The 20,861-nt window shown below is 39.9% G+C and overlaps 1 protein-coding gene across 1 annotated transcript in view; it reads left to right on the top strand.

Annotated features, from left to right (window-relative positions):
* MARK3 (MAP/microtubule affinity-regulating kinase 3) overlaps window positions 1-20,861 on the top strand; it is a 138,121-nt gene that overhangs the window by 66,176 nt on the left and 51,084 nt on the right. Inside the window, 3 exon segments of the mRNA XM_011951424.1 lie at window positions 9,034-9,082; window positions 12,051-12,116; window positions 17,279-17,349. Of these exon segments, the coding sequence (XP_011806814.1) occupies window positions 9,034-9,082; window positions 12,051-12,116; window positions 17,279-17,349 (186 nt within the window).

The raw sequence follows: 20,861 nt of genomic DNA, 5'->3' as shown, positions 1-20,861 counted from the left end.
GAGTTTCGCTCGTTACCCAGGCTGGAGTGCAGTGGTGGGATCTCAGGTTACTGCATCCTCGGCCTCCTGGATTCAAGTGATTCTCCTGCCTCAGCCTCCCACGTATCTGGGATTACAGGCATGCACCACCACACCCGGCTAATCTTTGTGTTTTTAGTAGAGACGGTTTCACCGTGTTGGCCAGGCTGGTGCCGAACTCCTGACCTCAAGGGATCCGCCCGCCTCAGCCTCCCAGAGTGCTGGGATTACGGTTGTGAGCCACCGCGCCCGGCCGCTTTGCTTTCTTTTACCTACGTGTGTTCCATGTTGATGTATTTTGCTGTAATTCACCTTCACTCCTATGTCCATTTTCAAGAATATATAATATCCCGTTATGTGAATATACCACTCTGTATTTATTCTGTGATTCAGAGACGTTTGGATTGCTTTTTGTATTGCAAACATGACTGCTGTGAATTGTCCTGTGTGTATCCTGGCACACTTGTGAAGAGTTTCTTAAATATATATACTTAGAATTCTGGTATCACAGAGTCTGTCTACACATCCTCCTTCTTCATTAGAAAAGGCCAAATTATTCTCAGAGCAGGTGTGCTAATTTATATTTCCATCAGAAGCGCGTAAGAGAACATAAGTAATGTAGCATCCTCATCAAAATTTGATTTTCTCTGATTTTTTAAAATTTGTGCCATCACAGGAGAATCGCTTGAACCCAGGAGGTGGAGGTTGCAGTGAGCCCAGATCGCGCCACTGCACTCCAGCCTGGCGACAGAGTGAGTCTCCGTCTAAAAAAACAAAAAACAAAAAAATTGTGTCATCAGTTTGGTAAATATAAAAGTGATATAGCCAGGCATGGTGGCTTGTTCCTGAAATCCCAGCACTTTGGGAGCCTTAGATGGGAAGATCTTTCAAAGCCAGGAGTTCGAGACCAGCCTGGGCAACAGAGCAAGACTCTGTATCTACAAAAAGATTTTTTTTTTTTTTAAATTATCTGGGCATGGTGGCATGTAGCTGTGGTCTCAGATATTTGGGAGGCTAAGGATTGATTAAGCCCAGGAGTTTACAGCTGCAGTGAGCTGTGATCGCACCACCACACTCCAGTCTGCTAAAAAAAAAAAAAGAAAAATCTCATTGTGGTTTTAATGTAACATTTTCCTGATTACTGATGAAGTCATGCATCTTTTTATATTTAGGCTTTTTTGGTTCTTCTGTGAAGTACCTATTCATCTTTTGTTTAATTTCTAGTGGATTTTTTTCTTAGTTATTTTAGGATATCATTATATATCATGGATTCGATTGTGTATGTGGCACATACCTTCTACTTGATGGTATTTCTTCACTCTCTTGATATTGTCTCTCAGTGAATAGCAGAGGCTCCTAATTTTAAAGCAGTTGAATTTACCAGTCCTTTTTTTTTGTATGCTTTGTACTTTTTGTGTCTTTTTGTTGTTGTTGTTGTTGTTTTGGAGACGGAGTCTCGCTCTGTCACCCAGGCTGGAGTGCGGTGGCACGATCTCGGCTCACTGCAAGCTCTGCCTCCCGGGTTCATGCTATTCTCCTGCCTCAGCCTCTCAAGTAGCTGAAACTACAGGCGCCCGCCACCGCGCCCAGCTAATTTTTTTTTTGTATTTTTAGTGGAGACGGAGTTTCACCATGTTAGCCAGGATCTCCTGACCTTGTGATCTGCCTGCCTCGGCCTCCCAAAGTGCTGGGATTACAGGCATGAGCCCCCATGCCCGGCTCTTTTTGTGTCTTCCTTAAGAAATTCTTCTCTAGCTGGGGTCATAAAAATATTTTTCTCTGTTGTTTTCAAGTGTTTAAAGTAATCTTTAAGCCAGCAGCAGTCATGGGTTACGAGGTAGGGATCCGGTTTCATGGTTTTTCGTATATATAATCACTTGCTGCCTCACCTCTCCTTTCTTTACTGATCTGCATCATGGACAGAGTCTTCAGGTCTAATCACACACTTTGTTCTTCAGAAGTGGTTGTTCTAGTTCACTTACCAATTGCCATTTGAAAGGCAATTATTTTTATTTTATTTTTATATTTTTAAATTTTATTTTTAATGATAGGACACCAAATGATTACCAGAACCCCAAAATACATAGGTGAAAATCTGAGCTAAATTAATAGAAACACAGGCATGACAGAGAAGACGTCATCACTTAACTCTCTTAGGCCATTCATTACACAATAAGTAGGGAAAAAATTAGGTACATATCTTAATATACAGCACTTCCATGGCCAGGCACCGTGGCTCACTTGAGGCCTGTAATCCCAGCACTTTGGGAGGCCAAGGCGAGCAGATCACGAGGTCAGGAGATCAAGACCATCCTGGCGAACACGGTGAAACCCCGTCTCTACTAAAAATACAAAAAAATTAGCCAGGCGTGGTGGCGGGCTCCTGTAGTCCCAGCTACTCGGGAGGCTGAGGCAGGAGAATGGCGTGAACCCCGGGGGGTTGGAGCTTGCAGTGAGCGGATGTTGCGCCACTGCATTCTAGCCTGGGCGACAGAACGAGACTCCCTCTCAAAAAAAAAAAAAAAAAATACAGCACCTCCATTAGCCCATATATAGCTGTTTTAATCCCTTTTTCAGGATACGTAACAGCTATGTGCTAGGATATTATTGTCATAACTATTCCAGTGTGTGATGACTATGAGGTAAATTATTTTCTCAGAGTTGGGCAATACATAACATTTGAATAAACCAGACTTAACATCTTTCTAGGCTATAGTTCTAATGTAGAGCAATAAAAATAGAAGCAAACAAAATATACAGACATGTGGAACCTATAAAATTCTTGGATCAAAGAAAATTACAAACAAAAATTGCAGTGTATCTAGAAATTAATGATAATGGCTGTGTGTCAGAACCTATGTTACACTGCTTTTTGGTGCTCGGGGAAATTTGTACCCTGAAACACATTATTAAACAAGAATGACAAGGAATGCATTAAACATTAAATTAATAGTTTAGAAAAGAGAACAAAATAAATCTCAGGAATAAATAATAATGTAAGGAGTTAGTAAAGCTAAAGGCAGAAAATAATGAATTTGAAAACAGTAGAAATGGTAAATCCAAAACTTTGGTGGGTTTTATTTTTCCCCCAGGAAGTGAGAAGAGAGGCAATGAAATAGATAAGCTACTAGGTGTTGCCAGGGGGAAGGGAGAGAAAACACAGACAAATGAGGGGGAAATACCAGATACTGAAGAATTTCACTTATTATAAAGGAACCTTTTCTACAACTCTGAAAAATGTTAGAATGTCCAAAGAAATTGGTAATTTTCTAGGAAAACAAGACTTACCAAAATTAATTCTAGAAAAGAATCGATATACATCAGCAACAACAGAAGTTGAAAAAGTGGTTAAAATATTGTCAAACCTGGAATTCATGATTGAATTCTTTGAGATCTACTGTGAGTACATACTCTGCCTCTGTTCAGCTGTTCCAGAACTTAAGAAGAGGAACTTTCAAATTCTTTTCCCAAATTCAGAAGCATTGCTATTGAAATATATTGGAAACAGGAAAGAAAACTATAGTTTGGTTTCACTTACAATTTCCATTCTAAAATTGGGAATTAAAAATATTAGCATATAGGACTAAATACTGATACATTTATCTTTATTTCCCTGAAGATTCACTAAATGATGGTAAAGGAATTAAAAAGGAGGGGAAAAGAGTCCAGGAATTGGGTACTGGGGCGTTCTCAGGAAGAGCCCCAAGAGAGGGAGGAGATACCCATCGGTCACAGTGGAAGTCGTCTTTGATACTTAGAGCATTTGGGGAAGGGGTCGTCTTTAAAATAGGTTACCTGCCTAGCACTTGGGAGACCAGACCAGCCTGTGGCAACCAGTGACATCAGTTCCTTTGAGTCCTTCCGGAGATACTCTGTATATTAAGAAGCAATTTTTTTTTTTTTTTTTTTTTTTTTGCTTTTTTACACAAATGCATTTTCTTGAAAATTCCTTCTCATGAACTTTGCCAGCCTCTCTGTCTTGGTTTGTGTGAGAGGGTCTTTGATGCATTCTTCCGTTTAGGTGCTCTAGTAGTTGAGGCAAAGGGACAGTTTCTGTAGAGTGATGAGGGAGTGACTTAGGTGGCCTGGTCTCCCGTCACATACTTGTGTATCTGGAGAAGGGAGCCTGAACACCTTCATTGTGATGGTTTAGATCAGTTTTATGTCTTGTAACCCCCGTGTTTTCTTTCACATATTCATTTTACTTTCGTATTGGTTGGTAAAATTGTCTTTTTTTTTTTTTTAACTAGAGACTAAAATTCTCTGTCTCTCTCTCTCTCTTTTTCTACTTGTCAAATGGTAATCCTTGACAACCCCCAGGTCCTGGCTATTGGGACATGTTTCTTCACTGCTCTGATACTATATATAGATTTAGTGTCCTTGATATCCCCGTTGCCAGGATTTCAAATCTTTGCCTTCAGAGGTGTTTATTCTCCTCTTGTGTACCAATTCCATAGAGGATGTATAGATGTGAAAATGTGTGGAGGATATAGATTGATCAGTAAGGAGAGAATTCTTTCAATTTATACGTTTCTATGTAATTTAATTTTTTTTCCCAACTAACATGTATTTAAGATTGAAAAGGGAATGTGGAGAAATAAGTTGTATTAAGATAGTAGAAATAGGCTGGGCGGTGGCTCACGCCTGTAATCCTAGCACTTTGGGAGGCCGAGGAGGGCAGATCATGAGGTCAGGAGATCGAGACCATCCTGGCTAACACGGTGAAACCCCGTCTCTACTAAAAATACAAAAATTAGCCGGGCGTGGTGGCAGGCGCCTGTAGTCCCAGCTACTCAGGAGGCTGAGGCAGGAGAATGGCATGAACCTGGGAGGCGGAGCTTGCAGTGAGCCGAGATGGTGCCACTGCACTCCAGCCTGGGCAACAGAGCGAGACTCTGTCTCAAAAATAATAATAATAATAATAATAGAAATAAGGTTAGTTTCTCTTATTTAAATGGCCTTTTACATTACAAAACTTTAAAAATTTTCTCGTATAGTCCTTAGAGGGACTTTCCTTAAAGTTCACATTTGCCTTTCAGTAAATTATTCCTATCCAGATTTAACTATCTTTGGTCATCAGATTCAGAGATTATGAAGTCTCTGGCATTTTTATCTCACTTGTATGCAGATTGTCAACTTCGTAAAAAGCTCTGTGCCCATACCCACCTGTTGCTCTGGACTTTTCTATATCAGCAGCTTATAAGTTGTTGATTTTGTAGTTAAATTTCTAAGGTAGCAGTGTGGAATCCTGAGATGAGCGTAGGCTTTGGAGTCAGGCAACCCAAAGTGAGAATCCTGGCTCCAGCATATATTAGTTGAGTCTTTGGACAAGTTTCCTAACCTGTCCCAGGCGTCTTTCTCTGTGTATTGGAGATGATCATAGTCAACTGATAGAGTTGTGAAAATGAAGCTTAGATAAGATTGTAGATGTGAAGCATCTGGCTCTGTGCTTCAGACACAGCAGGCACTAGATAACTGTTAGCTTCCAGCTTCCTCCCTGTCCTCCTTGTTTAACTTAGCATAAAGCTTATTTACACGTTTGCTGCCTGCCAGTGTCTACCTAATACATAATTCCAATAGAGAGGTGAATACGTAAAGTTATTTGGGCTAATATCCCGCCACCACCTCGCTCGGAATTAAATTTGTACTAGTCATCTCTCTATCTGGTCCCATTTACCTGTCCTTTTTGTTTTCACGCTGCATCCGTGTTATGACCTCTGCTGTAATTCAGGGGTTCTCACATTTTAACATGGTATCTGCAGAATATTAGTTATCCACTGCTGCCTAACAAATTCCTCCAGAACTTAGCAACTTAAAGCCAAATCTTTTGAATTCCTGTAATAGTCTATCTTTTTCCTGCTTTTTGGCTCTAATTCACTTTGTTTCATTTCTACTGTACTGTTAGTAGGGACTTAAAAATGATTGCCTTCATTTGAGCTGCTCCCCTGTCATCAGAACTGTGACAGCTCTGTAACAGCATTGTGCTGCTGAGGATTTAACAGCTGTGTGGTCATTAGAATGCTGAGGCTGGCTCAAACCACAGTTGTTGGTAGTTAGTGCTTTCATGCAGGCATTTATCAAACAAATGCATTTGAGTTGTGTGCCAGGCTTAGTTTCAGGTATACCAGTAGTGAAAGGAGACAGGCATGCTCCCTGTGGGTGACACAGGGATAATAAACAGGTGCACAGAAATGTGTCTTCATAACTTGAAAGACATCCCAGGAAAGAAGTGGACAGATGGCTATTATGCAAAAACAAGGAGACCTACTTAGATACGTTTTCAGAGAATCTGCCTGAGACTTAAAGGAAGAAAAGGGAGAAGACATTTAAAGGAATTTAGTATGTTCTGTGGCCAGGCGCGGTGGCTCACACCTGTAATCCCATCACTTTGGAGGCCCAGACGGACAGATCACCTGAGGTCAGGAGTTCGAGACCAGCCTGGCCAACATGGCGAAACCCCATCTCTGCTAAAAATACAAAAATTAGCCAGATGTGGTGGGACGTATAATCCCAGCTATTCGGGAGGCTGAGACGAAAGAATCCCTTGAACCTGGGAGGCAGAGGTTGCAGCGAGCCGATATTGCACCACTGCATTCCAGCATAGGCATCAGAGTAGGACTCCATCTCAAAAATAAACAAACAAACAAACTTAGTATGTTCTAGTAACTAAAAGAGTTGGGGTGACTAGAACATACCTTTGAGGGGTATGCAGAAGCTGCAGGATGCAGGGATGGCATGGCCATGCTCAGGATTTCATTCTCAGTGCAGTATCCTGAGCCATATTAATATGGCATCCAAAGTGGAGATCGTTGTCTTTTTTTTTTTTTTTTTTGGATATGGAATCTTGCTCTGTCACCCAGGCTGGAGTGCAGTGGCGTGATCTCAGCTCACTGCAACCTGTAGGAGGTGTTCTAAGTTAGCAGTTGGGAAGTAATTGGGAGATTGGAATTCTAGCTACCAATTCAACTATAATGGGTTGGAAAACAAGATTTCTGTGTTAGTTTAACAGAGGAGAGCTAAAAAAGAACTCAGGCCTGAATGGTTGTCAGGAATTTGGGTGACTGTCTTCTCGTCTCAGAACATAAAATGTAGGAATTACCACAGTAGCAAAGGGAGATATTTATGTTGGAGATAAAAATGCTCCTCCCTTCAAAAATGAGACAGTATTTTAGATAGGAAAGATTATTTATCTGATTACCTGTTTTTAAATTCTGAGCTTAAGGTTATATGTCAAATCCTGTCCATGGGCTGGGCACGGTGGCCCACACCTGTGATCCTAGCACTTTGGAAGGCTGAGGGGGAGGATTGATTGAGCCCAGGAGGTCAAGGCTACAGGTGAACTGTGATCACACCACTACACTCCAACCTGGGCAACAGAGCGAGACCCTGTCTCAAAAAATAAAAATAAATTTTAAAAAAATCTGGTCCATGTCCATCTCCTCTTAGCTGCTAATTCAATTTTAGATTAGACACAGTGGACAAGGAGAAGTACGGTGAGAGTCCTGTGATTTCTCACTAGCTTCCTTTCCACATAGGCCACTGCTCCTCCTCTTCCAAGGTTTTTCCCAGCTCTTGCCTCCTGAAGATTGTAGTATCCTGGGTGTTAGGAGGCCGGATTCCAGACACATTCCCCACAGAAGGATAGCAGGACCTTAGAAGATCTTTTTCTTTCTTTTCCTGATTTCCTCTTGTTTGCAATAGGGTTGAATAGGATGGTCTCTAAAATCCTGTTGTTTTTTGGGGTTGTATTAACCCAGGCCATAATGATAAGAACCTGCTCTGAATTCACAACATGTATTTATACAACAGCAATTTAATATTTCTCCTTATTCTGTGGAATGACTAGGAAGCTCTGCTGGTCTTGGTTGGACGGTTTTCTGTTTGTTTTTTTTGAGACAGGGTCTCGCTTTGTCGCCCAGGCTGGAATGCAGTGGTGCCATCAGCTCACTGCAACCTCCACTTCCCAGGCTCAAGTGATTCTCTTGCCTCAGCCTCCCGAGTAGCTGGAACTACAGACACATGCTACTGCGCCCAGCTCATTTCTATATTTTTAGTAGAGACAGGGTTTCACCATGTTGCCCCGGCTGGTCTCAAACGCCTGAGCTCAAGTGATCCACCCACCTTGGTCTTCCAAAGTGCTGGGATTACAGGCGTGAGCCACTACACTCGGCTGGTTTTTCTTAAGGTCTCACCTGAGTTCACCTGTGTGGCTGAATTCAGCTGGTGGGTTGGCAGGGGCTGGATGCAGTCACAACAGAGAGTCTGTCTCTTTAAATAACTACCCTTCATCCCCAAAGAGGCCAGACCAGCTCCTTCACAGTGCTCCAAGAGAGCAAGCCATGATGCCCAAGCATTTTATCCAGCCTCTGCTTGCTTCAGTTTGCTAAGGTCCCACTGGCCAAAGCAGGTTACATGGCCAGGTCTAATGTCAGTATAAAAGGGGCACTCCACAAAACGTGAACCTGTAAGGCATGACTCATGAGGGTCACTAATGTAATAGTCACCACAACCTCCATGCTAAATTACCTATATTCTCCAGTGAGGATTTCCCAAGGTGGTTTTGTTCATAGTCTTCTAATAGAATTATTTTGAATTAATCAGTTTAATAGGCTCAGGATGTATTTCACTGGAACCATACAGGTTTTGATTCACAGAGTTGGGAGCCCTGGGAAGATACTGAATCAGACTAAGTTTAATCACAGAAATTATTCCTACCTAAGTCTGATCTTACGTTTTCAAGATAGCATTGTAAAATTCAGAGTGTGTTACCATCCCCCTTTGAGACCTCTGCTGTTTTTAATAAATGGAAACATTTGGGAATACTATTTGGTAGTAGTTTATTAAAACTACTTCAGAGATATTCTGGACTTTCATATTAGTCTTAGATATGGAATAATAAACATTAGCAATGAATCTGTTATCTAAGAGAAAAATTTAAATTTATATTACAACAGTGGAATATAATGTTTAATAACTTGTGTTGGGGGGATTATGTGTTTTGTTTTTTTTTTTTAGCTCTTCAGAGAAGTAAGAATAATGAAGATTTTAAATCATCCCAATATAGGTACTTTCTGCTTTTATAAATACTTTTGGGTCTAAATACATTCTTGAAATTATGTCATAAAGCTAAACACATATTCTAGAAATGGTAGAGTACAATTCTAGTAAAATATATATACAAGTTGTTGATCATTTGTTTTAGCTTTTTGAAATTACTGAAGACAGGTTAAAAGCTTAGGTATTAAACGTTGAATTTAAAGCTTTAATGTAGTAGAAACGTCTGTAATCTGATTGTAATTTTCTAATTTTTAAGTATATTGAAAATATAATTGTATTGCATGAGTAGATAGAAGGGAATTATAGGAAGTCAGAATTAATATTTTCAAAGGGTCTGGGCACAGTGGCTCATGCCTGTAATCCCAGCACTTTAGGAAGCCAAGGCAGGAGGATTGCTCGAGGTCAGGAGCTCAAGACCAGCCTAAGCAACAGAGTGAGACCCCGTCTCTACAGAAGAAAAAAAAAGTAACAATAATAATAATAAACTTTAAAATTTGTAAAAAGAATATTTTAAAGGTCCAATGCTTTTTGCTGTTTGTCCTAAGAAAATACTTATATACGGAATCATATTTAAAAGATGGAATACTTGCTATCTAATGGAATTCTGATAGGAATTATTTTATAAATCAAAGATTTGTTTTCTGTGTCCTCTGTGTGCACAACTCTGTGCCAGGTGCTGGTAGGTGTGTTTAAAGATGAGGAAGGGATATGGTCCTACCCTTACAGTAATTGTAGGAACAAGAAGAGAATAAGCAAATGACTTACTACTGACCCTGCTCTGTATACATCCCAATGAAAACTCTTGATCCCATATACATTGTAATAGGGCTTTAAAAAAATTACATAACTGCTTTTTTGTATAGTGATAGCTCATACAATCTAAAAATAATATTTCAAGAATGAAATCACTCTTGAGACAGCCCATAATCAGTTTACTATCAACATCAGTTTTAGGAAACGAAAGGGTTGATGTTTAGTATCAAGGATAGCCTGTCAAGAACGCATCAGGCACAGGACTAGAAGAGTAACAACCACCACAGGAAGCAAGAAGCTTTTACAGGGAACTGCTTTTTTAACAAAAGGCGTGTGCCCTAGTTCATCAGATCTAAGCCACCATTACTTTAAAGGTGCCCTTGTTTCCTTGTTTCATAGATTACTAAGAGAAATGCTAGCAAGCCTTCATCCTGATATCAGGGATATTAATTAAAATGTGAAAAAAAACTTAGAATCAATAAGTATGATTGAAGAAAAAACCACTGAACAACTTCATAGTTGGATTTAAAGAAAAAAATCACAAGGAATATAATAGTGGGAAGAAAATCTTGTTTCCTTGATTTTCATTTCAATCCTTTGGGGCTAGCTAGCCAACTCTAGATTTCAAATTCCTACTTTTCACACCTATCCTCCCACCCCCAACAAAAAAACTTTATCACTGCTGCTTAGAACTAGCTAACATAAACGTATTTATTTTGTCTTTTAATTACTTAAATTGTGACGTGATTAGAGTTTTGTACTTAAAACAACATATCTTTGATAATAAATTGAAATTTTAAAAAATTCCTATTGCATTAAAATAGTTTTCCCAGAAGACTCAAATTTTCATTGGAAGATTAGAAAGGTTTAATTTTTATGTGGTTTACCAACACATGTGCCTTAACTTTCTGAAGTGGCTTTTCTTCACAATCTGAACATATCAGAGTCTAGGGAATGGTATGATAGCTTTATTCATCAGTTCATCAAACATTTACCAGCTGCTATGTTAGGCACTTTGTTTGGCCTAATACTCTATTAAAGCCTCAGAAAATTGCCTGAAATATAAAACACTAGCATACCCTCCCCCATTTTTGGGTACACTTAATTTTAAAGTAAATATTAACAAAATAAAGTAGACATGCACAATGGTGATTTGATAACTTCAGAGATTTACTCCAGTTTCATTTTTAAAATGTGTGTGTGTGTGTTTTGTTTTGTTTTGTTTTTCTTTTTTTTTTTTTTTTTTTGGATATGGAATCTTGCTCTGTTGTCCGGGCTGGAGTACGGTGGCATGATCTCAGGTCACTGCAACCTCCACCACCCTGGCTCAGGCCCCTCAGTCTCCGGAGTAACTGGGACTACAGGCGCATGCCACCACACCCAGCTAATTTTGGGCATTTTTTTGTAGAGAGGGGATTTTGCCGTGTTGCCCAGGCTGGTGTCCAACTCCTCAGCAGAAGTGATCCACCTGCGTCAGCCTCCCAAAGTGCTGGGATTACAGGCATGAGCCAACGTACCCAGCCAAAGATGTATATATTTCTAATTGATGTGTTAAGGTTTTATGAATTAGCAGTAATAGAAATATTTCCATCTGTAACAAAATACTGCTCTAGGAAAATCACCCTGACCTACTGAAAATTATTCTTATAAAAAAGCGTTTTCCCCCCCTCAATTAATTGCAGTATAATCCCTTACTTCTTTCCATCTTTGGCATCAGAAAAGTAACAAAGGAACCTTGTTCTTTGAAAGTTGTCATAAGTTTCCCAAGCAATAAAGTTCTCAAATAGAATTACATCCTTAAAGCCATAATCATAAGCAACTAGATTTGCACTTGTTGGAGCAGAGTAGAACTGAGCAGTTGCTACAGGCTGACCACTTTTCCTGGGGTGCTGGGAGGGCAGCTGCCAACACAGACGTGCTGAAGGACAGTGAGGACGACAGAGGAAGTGAGCTCAGGTGCACCTTGCTGGACTGCTGAGCACATACGGAAGTCACACAACACTCAGAAATAATCTTTGTTTTTATGGAATTCCATGCTTTCATAGTCTCTTTTCTGTTGTTGTGATATTTGATAACATTCCCTAAAAGCATTCTTTAGAGGGCCAGCTATTAAAATCTTTAACAGGGAAAAGGTTGCTTTTCATAGTTACAGTTTATATGTGCATGGTTTGTGCATACAGACGTTTGTCTCTTTTTCTTCTGTATCCTCTCCTCTCCCCCAGTGAAGTTATTCGAAGTCATTGAAACTGAAAAAACACTCTACCTAATCATGGAATATGCAAGTGGAGGTAAGAACATTTATATATGTATTGGGTTTTTTTCTTTCTCCCTTTTAAAAAAATACACAACCATACTGCCCATATGGGTCATCATTAAGGTCTCATTTAATGTCCAGAGCCATAGTACACTAGGATGAGAGTCAGAAAAGCGGACTCTTAGCACTTCTAGGGGTTGCCATGAAGTGTTTCACTATTAGCATTGTTAATTGATGATGTCTAAATACCTGGATATTTTTTGTGGTAAAACATACATCACTTAAACTTATCATTATAGTCATTTTCAGGTGTACAGTTCAGTGGTATTAGCACATTCACATTGTCCTCACCACCACCTGTGTCCAGAACGTTTTCATTTTCCAACACGAAACTCTACACCCATTAAACACTAACTCTCCATTTCTCCTTCTCCCAGTCCCTGGCAACGATTCTCCTTTCTGTCTCTATGAATTTGACTACTCTTGGAACCTCATACAAGTAGAATTATACAGGATTTGTCTTTTTGTGTCTGGCTGATTGATGCAGCATAGTGTCCTCAAAGTTCATCCATGCCATAGCATGTGTCAGAATTTCATTCCTTTTTAAGGCCGAATAATACTCCATTGTGTGTGCAGGACACATGCTCCACATTTTGTTTGTCTTGAGTATGTGGCTATTTAAACGTGTGAATGCTTAGTCTGTTGGAAACAGATGTGTGCTGTGGTTGCTCTAGTTTGGATGCTTTTCTTTACCAGATTTTCATGTCGCTGGTGTCTATCTTCCCGAAGGCCAGAAGTGCTGGTTACGGTACACATCACTAGAGCTTCCTTAAAGATTAATGACTAGTAACTGTTTGCCTACAGTTTTGTAAAAACAGAGACATTTTCTCAAATGCGTGTTTATAGCTGCCATCTTTTATAATGATTTGTATTTGATGGTTGAGATTGGGTTGGGTTTGTAGTTTGGGGACCACACGTGAGTTTCAGTGTCTGTGAAGAGCAGAAACTTTCTTGTTCATCTTTTTGTGTTCCCTGCCTCTAGCACACTGCCTGGTACACAGCAGATACTCAACGGATAAGAATTAGACTGCACTTATGAATTATAAACTACTGAGTACACATTCTGTTAAACTCTGTAGTCGTTTTATCATTAGCACTTTGATCCGTGTTACAAAACCTGAAGATAGGAAGTTGGATTATAGTCTCATTTGAGTGAGTTTACCATTGAAAATAAAAAGATTGTAAACCTGTTGTGGAAAACAATGAGTTGTAGTACGCATACCTCTGATGCCACTTTTTTATACTCCTAATTCATTATTAGCTGTGTATTTTATACTTTATATATGTCTAGTGTGGGAATTTCATTGGGATTTTCAAATCTTCAGGAGTAGTAGAAAGAGGGGAAGGTTAATTTCAGGACCAAAAAGCTTTATGGAGTTCTAATACTTTCTGTGGGCAAACAACACAGAGTAATGTTCATAGCCCTCTCGTACAGCCTCTACAGTCTACAAGGTGCTTTCTCTTACCAGATCTCCTTTGACCTTCACAGCGACTCCATGCTGTGGCCACGCAGTGAGTGATGGGCCTTTTACCCCTGAGGAAATGGAGTCTGGGACGTCTCACTGTGGGCACCCTGGGCCTGGATCCCTAGTGCTCTGACAGATCGCATTTCTAGTTTGTTGGTGGGTCATGGCTTTCTGTTCCCATCTGTTTTAGCTACCCAGGTCACAGAGATGACTCCTATAGGGGCAAGACAAAAACATCTGAGAAGCATCCAGGTTTAGTAGAAAGAGGATGGGCTCTGGAAAAGACAGACACGGAGTGAATCCAGCCAGTGGCCCTCATTGGCCATGTGACCTGGCAAGTAACATGTGCTGAGCTGAGCTTCACAGTGAGCATAGGAACCCCCTCTGAGGGCTCAGTGCACTTGGCAGCATTGTAACAGCATTTAATCATTTAATCCAAGGTGGTGGTTCTGTATTACCTTGGGTTTGGTTTAGTTTGGTTTGGTTTGGTTTGGTTTGGTTTGATTTGCGACAGGGTCTCGCTCTGTTGCCCAGGCTGGAGTGCAATGGCGCCATGTCGGCTCACTGCAACCTCTACTTCCTGGGTTCAAGCGATTCTCCTGCCTCAGCTTCCCGAGTAGCTGGGACTACAGGCGTACACCACACCCGGCTGATTTTTGTAATTTAAGTAGAGATGAGGTTTTGCCACATTGGCCAGGCTGGTCTTGAACTCCTGACCTCAAGCGATCCACCTGCCTTGGCCTCCCAGATTGCTGGAATTACAGGTGTGAGCCACAGCACCTGGCCTCTTTAACAGTGTTTTGTTGTTTATTAAAACAATTTCCAGGACATATGTTTTATTGTTGATGTGTTTGACATTGTGAAAAGTTTTATTAAATTGGCCACCCATTCCACCATTGCATCTCCCCCACCCCCCCAGCCTGCTGCCTTTTGATTTGGTAGACTCATAGAATTTTAGAATTGAAAACAATTGTAGAAATTATAGGGCAACGGTCTGATTTTTACAGATGAAACTGAAGCTCAGAAAGTTTGTTCTTTGCCAAGGGGTCCATAGCTAGTTTGTTTCAGGACCTGAACTAGAACTAAGGGCTTTCTGAACTGGCCTGTCAGTGTCCTTCCATCCAGCCACCTGTTCCCTGCCCAGGCAAGAGAGCCACTCTTTGCTTCTTGCTTCTTTTATCTCTAATAAATAGCCTTAAGTGTTTTTCAGTTCAGCTGCTTAACCTGAATGTTAATACATTTTTAATAAGGAAAAAAAGATCTGGATTGAATTCCTGGTTTAAAAGTTGAACTCCTGAATTATAATTTAGTAATTATGAGTGTGACATATGGTTCCAGAAATCTTTTAAGAGGTTTATATTGAATTTAAATTTAGAAAAAAATCTGTCAAAATTATATTGACAGACTTGGATTTTATCTGTGTTATTCTACAACTGTTGGTGGGCTTAATCTTTTAATTTTTTTAAGTAAAAACTCTTCTATATGATATTCACTCATGTTTAGTTGTTTTTGCTTATTAACCACTTGTTTTGACATTGTGTGCTTTTCTGCAAATAGAAAGGTCATTCGCATAGAAAATGCTGACACTTTAGTGAGCTGACGTTTAACTTCATAATTCATCATAGTTAAGTGAATTGTGTTGTGTAAACTCAACAGTATGTAGTGCCTTTTAAAAGATCATTATACAGGCTGGGCATGGTGGCTCGTGCCTGTAATCCCAGCACTTTGGGAGGCCAAGACACTTGAGGCCAGGAGTTCGAGACCAGCCTGGCCAACGTGGTGAAACCCCCATCTCTACTAAAAATACAAAAATTAGCCGGGTGTGGTGATGCACGCCTGTAATCCCAGCTACTCAGGAGGCTGAGGCACGAGAATTGCTTGAACATGGGAGGCAGAGGTTGCAGTGAGCCAAGATCGGGCCACTGCACTCCAGCCTGGGCGACAGCACAACTCTTTCTCTCTCTCAGAAAAAAAGATCATTATGCAATCAAGTAATAACATGAAAATATTTATGACCATTCATTATGTAAAATTTGTTCTTTCAGAGTTAGGGTTAATAAGAGTTTCAAAGTCAGAGATAATTGTGTAATTCATAATGACTTTCAAGTATCAAAATAGTTTAATATTTTCACTAAGCTGGTGGATGTATTCCTTTTTTGTATGAAATAAAGATGTTTCTTTCCCGAAAATACTTTGTATCTAATTTTTTTTTTTTTTTGAGACGGAGTCTTGCTCTGTTGCCCAGGCTGGAATGCAGTGGTGCAATTTCGGCTCACTGCAAGCTTCGCCTCCCGGGTTCACGCCATTCTCCTGCCTCAGCCTCCCCAGTAGCTGGGACTACAGGCGCCCGCCACCTCGCCTGGCTAATTTTTTTGTATTTTTTTAGTAGAGACAGGGTTTCATGGTGTTAGCCAGGATGGTCTCGATCTGACCTCGTGATCCGCCCGTCTCAGCCTCCCAAAGTGCTGGGATTACAGACGTGAGCCACTGCACCCGGCCTATATGTAATTTTCTAAATTAGTATTCTTCTTTATTGATTTCAGAGATGTTGATTCTTTATTCTACCTTGATAAGCACTTGACAGTGCTAATAATACATTCCTTGAAGTGTCACCTTTCTTTCCCAAGGAATTAATATTGTGTAAACTGCTACCTAGGTGTGCATCAGCTAGTTCTGTTGGCTTCACCTCCTTGTATCCTGAGCTCCCACTTCTCACCACCACTGTGCTTCCCACTCTAGTCCCTGTCACTTTCATGATTGGTTTGATTATTGTACTGATCTCCCGGTTGGTCTTCCTGTCCCTTCCCATCATTGGAAGCCTCTTCCCCGCTAGCAGCCAGTGATCCTTTTAAGAGGTCAGTCATTTCATCTCTGCTTCTCGTCTCACTTATAGTAGAGCCAGAGTCCTCACCACAGCCTACAGGACTCTTCCTAGCCTCGTGAACTACCCTCTTCCCCTCATTCACATTTCTCCAGCCTTCTTGCTGTTTCTCTTACTTCTATAGAATCTTACCCCAGATAACTACATTGTCCACACCCTCAAGCAGTCAGCAAACACAAGTGTGTGCATGCACAGGCTCACTTGTCTGTCTCTTCTACTTTTTCTCCACAGCACTTACTGTCTTATACACTATATGTTTATTCATTTATTGCCCCCTCCCCCAACTAGAATGTAAACTCTGTGAGGAAAAGGATCTTGTGTTCACTGCTGCATTTCCACAGAGCCTACCTAGAACAGTGCCTTGCAGTTAGTAGACATTCAGTAAATATTTGTTGAATGAATGAATATATTCAGGAAATGCTTTGTCATAATCCCGCAGTGAGGATGTCCTCTTCTAATACAAATAACTTCATCCATTTTAATTTTCTGTTTTCATTGCTTAGTTTTTATTAAAACCTATTGAAAATGCTCTTTAAAATAAGAGTTTTATAATTAAGCATAGAGAATTTAATTTTAAGGCTTTTCTCCAGCTTAAAGATTTTGTTAGTGAATTTAAATGCCTGTAGTTAAACTTAAAGCCAGCTTAGTTCAAATTCCACATATTTCTGGCTAACTTTATATCTATATTTAAAAATTAGAGCATTGCTAAAAGTGAAACATTATCAATTTATGGGAAAATTAATGCTCAGAAGTAGGATTTCTACTTACTTTTATTTCTCTCACCTGTAGGTGAAGTATTTGACTATTTGGTTGCACATGGCAGGATGAAGGAAAAAGAAGCAAGAGCTAAATTTAGACAGGTATGAATTAATGTGTCTTTACTTTGTTAATTTGATAATTTGTCTCACTTAAACCCTGAAGCAAACAAGTGTTTGCCTCCATAAATGCTTATAAGGCCTGTTGGATGGCAGGGGTTGACCATTAAATTCAACAAAAATGTATGAAGTGCTTTTCATACCTGAGGCACTGTGCTGGAGGCAGCCTTGGGTCTATTCCTAGCTTTGTAGTGGGAGCATTAGTCTTATACTTAACCTTCCCTTTTTACAGTTGAGCCTTAAAAATCTAGAGCCTTTCAAAAATGCCTGTGATTACGTTAATTAAAACCATTTCAGAGTTTTTAGCAAGCAGAGTGTCAGAACCCCAAAATTCATTATTAGCTTTGTCTGACATAAACCACGACCGAGTGTAACTCAAACTGTTAATTGGTAACTTTACTTCTTGCTTTGTTTTTACTCTGCTATTTAAAGAGACATGGGTTTTAATAAGCAGGTTTTAAGCATACAGGTTACTTAACTCTCCTGTCTTTATTAATAATAATTACTGTTACTGATTGACCATGCCACACACTGAGATAAGTACTTTACCAACATTAATGTAAATCTTACAACCACCTTGTGTTATACCCATTTGCTAAAAAAATAAGACAACTGAGACATGGGAAGATTAAATAACTTGCCCAGAATTGCCTTTCTTTTTTTTTTATTTTTTTTTCCCCCACTTATTGTGGAGAACGGGGTCTCGCTGTATTGCCCAGGCAGGTCCCAGAATTGCCTTTCAAGTAGGAGACCTGCCATAGACTCAGAGTCCCAAACCCTCTAAACCCTCTGACCCCAAAACTCAGATTTGCAGTCATTATATTGTGCTATTATCTAGACTGGGAATCAGCAAACTTCTGTAAAGGGCCCGATAGTGAACATTTTAGGCTTTGTGGACCACACTGTCTCTGTCGCAACTATTTAACTCTCCTGTTGTAGCTTAGAAGCAGTCGTAGGCTGGGTGCTGTGGCTCATGCCTGTAATCCCAGCACTTTGGGAGGCCGAGGTGGATGGATCGCTTGAGGTCAGGACTTCAAGACCAGCCTGGTTAACATAGTGAAACCCTGTCTCCACAAAAACACAAACATTAGCCGGGCATGATGGCAGGAGCCTGTAATCCCAGCTACTGGAGAGGCTGAGGCAGGAGAATCACTTGAACCTGGGAGACCGAAGTTGTAGTGAGCCAAGATCACGCCGTTGCACTTCAGCCTGGGTGACAGAGTGAGACTCCATCTCAAAAAAAAAAAAGTAGCAGCTGTAGACAGTACCAAATGACTGAACGTGACTGTGTTCCAACAAAACTTTATTTACAAAAGCAGGGATAGGCCGGATGTAACTAGAGGCCATAATTTGCCAACCCCTTATTTAGATGAAGGACAGGAGCAGTGCTTCGCTGCTTTTAAATTAACTCTATATTCTCACACGGTCTACATTGAAATGGAGTTGTAGCCTCATTTCTCTCAGAACCTTTATATTTTGTTTTATTCATATACAAGGTTGTCAAGATGGACAGACTATTAAAGTTCAAGTCTCCTTTGATTTGCTTAGTCTGATGTTTACATTTGTAAGTGATAGGACTTACTAAGTTTCTTATAAATGTTGCTTATATTTTGCTGTTGCTTAAATACTAATGGTACTTTGAATTCAAATGTACTAAAACCAAAGTAAAAGTCAACTTTGGCTATCATTTAACTTCTCTGATCCTGTTTTTAAAGCTATAAAAAAAAATTATACTTGATGAATTCCATAGTTCTTTGCAATTCTAATATCATTTGATTGTGTGGTCTATGAAAGGAAATTCAGATTTTTATTAGAAAAAAGTCTGTTTGGCTCTTTCCATAACTGTACTCTTAATTTTTATAAATTGGTCACCTAAAAGGTAAAATTTTTTTGCTTCATACAATTTACATTCCTTCCTGCTTAGGTGAATCTGACTTGCAAACATGTATGTGAAGATCGCTTATTGACTATGAGGAAGGGACTGATGTCACCCAGCAAGAGCTTACTAACCTAAATCTTGAGGCAATTACTCCAATTTTTATTGTAAATTCCCTGCAGAAATTCTGAAGTCTTTATTTGTGGAGCCTATTAGTTGCACTAGAAAAGATGTTTTGTATGTATGTGTTTTTACAGTTAGCAAACTGATTTAGAGTGCTTTAGAATTGACCCCTTCTTCCATGGTATTTGCCTAAGAGAACTCCATTAGACTTGGAAGGATACGCATGATATTGGTGTTTCTACTTTTCTGTTTCAAATGCTGTGGTTTCCTTGTTTTTGTTTTTTGAGATGGAGTCTCCCTCTGTCACCAAGGCTGGAGTGCAGTGGCATGATCTCAGCTCACTGCAGCCTCCACCTCCCAGGTTCAAATGATTCTCCTGCCTCAGCCTTCCGAGTAGCTGGGATTACAAGTGTGCACCACCACGCCCAGCTAATTTTTTTTTTTGGTAATTTTAGTAGAGATGGGGTTTCACCACTGTTGGCCAGGCTGGTCTCGAACTCTTGATCTCAAGTATCTGACCTCCTCAGCCTCCCAAAACGCTGGGATTACAGACTTGAGCCATCGCGCTCGGCCTCAATTTCTGTGCTTTCTAGGAGCTTATAAGTCATCATTACTTTGACTAAGTAAAAAAAAGTTTTTCTATTTATGACAAAAAGGAAGGTATGCCACACACAAAGTACACTGTGTGTGATCCCTTTTCCATATTCATCACCAGATGGGTTTTCCCCTTCCTGCTTCCTTTACCAAGCCCATCCTAGTTACTGCTTATGATGTTTTAATTTTTTGGTTGAGCTCTTGTTCTTTTCCGAGAAAAAAGAGTAGATTTCCAGCTCCATCTTTTTTACTTACCTCTTTCTTGGTGGGCTGGTGATATTGATTCTTTGATGCTCTTTTATGTATGATTGAAAGTGAATTAGGCTAACATTCATAGTTCAACCTAGATCACATCTATTAGCAATCAACATTTCTAGCTGCTGATAGAATGCAAAAAAAGCAGTAGGTTCAAGTTGAGTCTTTTCAGCTTTTTGTGGCATCAGGTTAGCTTTGAGCTGTTTTGGAGCTAAAGAGAGAAAGGAATCCTTTGATCTCTTTGAGAAAGGGCAGGAAATCATCAAATCTGATTCAAAAGCAGAATTTGAAAATAAACTATAAGAGATATCTCAATATGAGGAAAAACTAATATAAATTCTGAATGAGAAAAGGGAAAAGATTAAAATTTACCTGTATCCTAGGTGATAACACTATTACTTTGTTTTGGGAAAACAAAACTATTTTACTTTTCCAGTTTTCATGCTGACAGAATAGAACAGTAGTGATAAATCCAAAGTAACAGATGCTTTAAAACCCGTGTTTTGCCATTGGAATTTTTGTACCTTTAGTTAATTATAAGTGGGTCTGATATTCTGAATGTTTTTTGTTTTTTTTTTTTTGAGACAGAGTCTCACTCTGTCGCCCAGGCTGGAGTGCAGTGGCCAGATCTCAGCTCACTGCAAGCTCC

Source organism: Colobus angolensis, unplaced genomic scaffold (assembly GCF_000951035.1).
Source record: "Colobus angolensis palliatus isolate OR3802 unplaced genomic scaffold, Cang.pa_1.0 Scaffold32, whole genome shotgun sequence".
NCBI classification, from domain to species: domain Eukaryota; kingdom Metazoa; phylum Chordata; class Mammalia; order Primates; family Cercopithecidae; genus Colobus; species Colobus angolensis.
The sequence above is the reverse complement of the archived record's forward strand: the minus strand, read 5'-3'. Positions and strand labels throughout refer to the sequence as shown.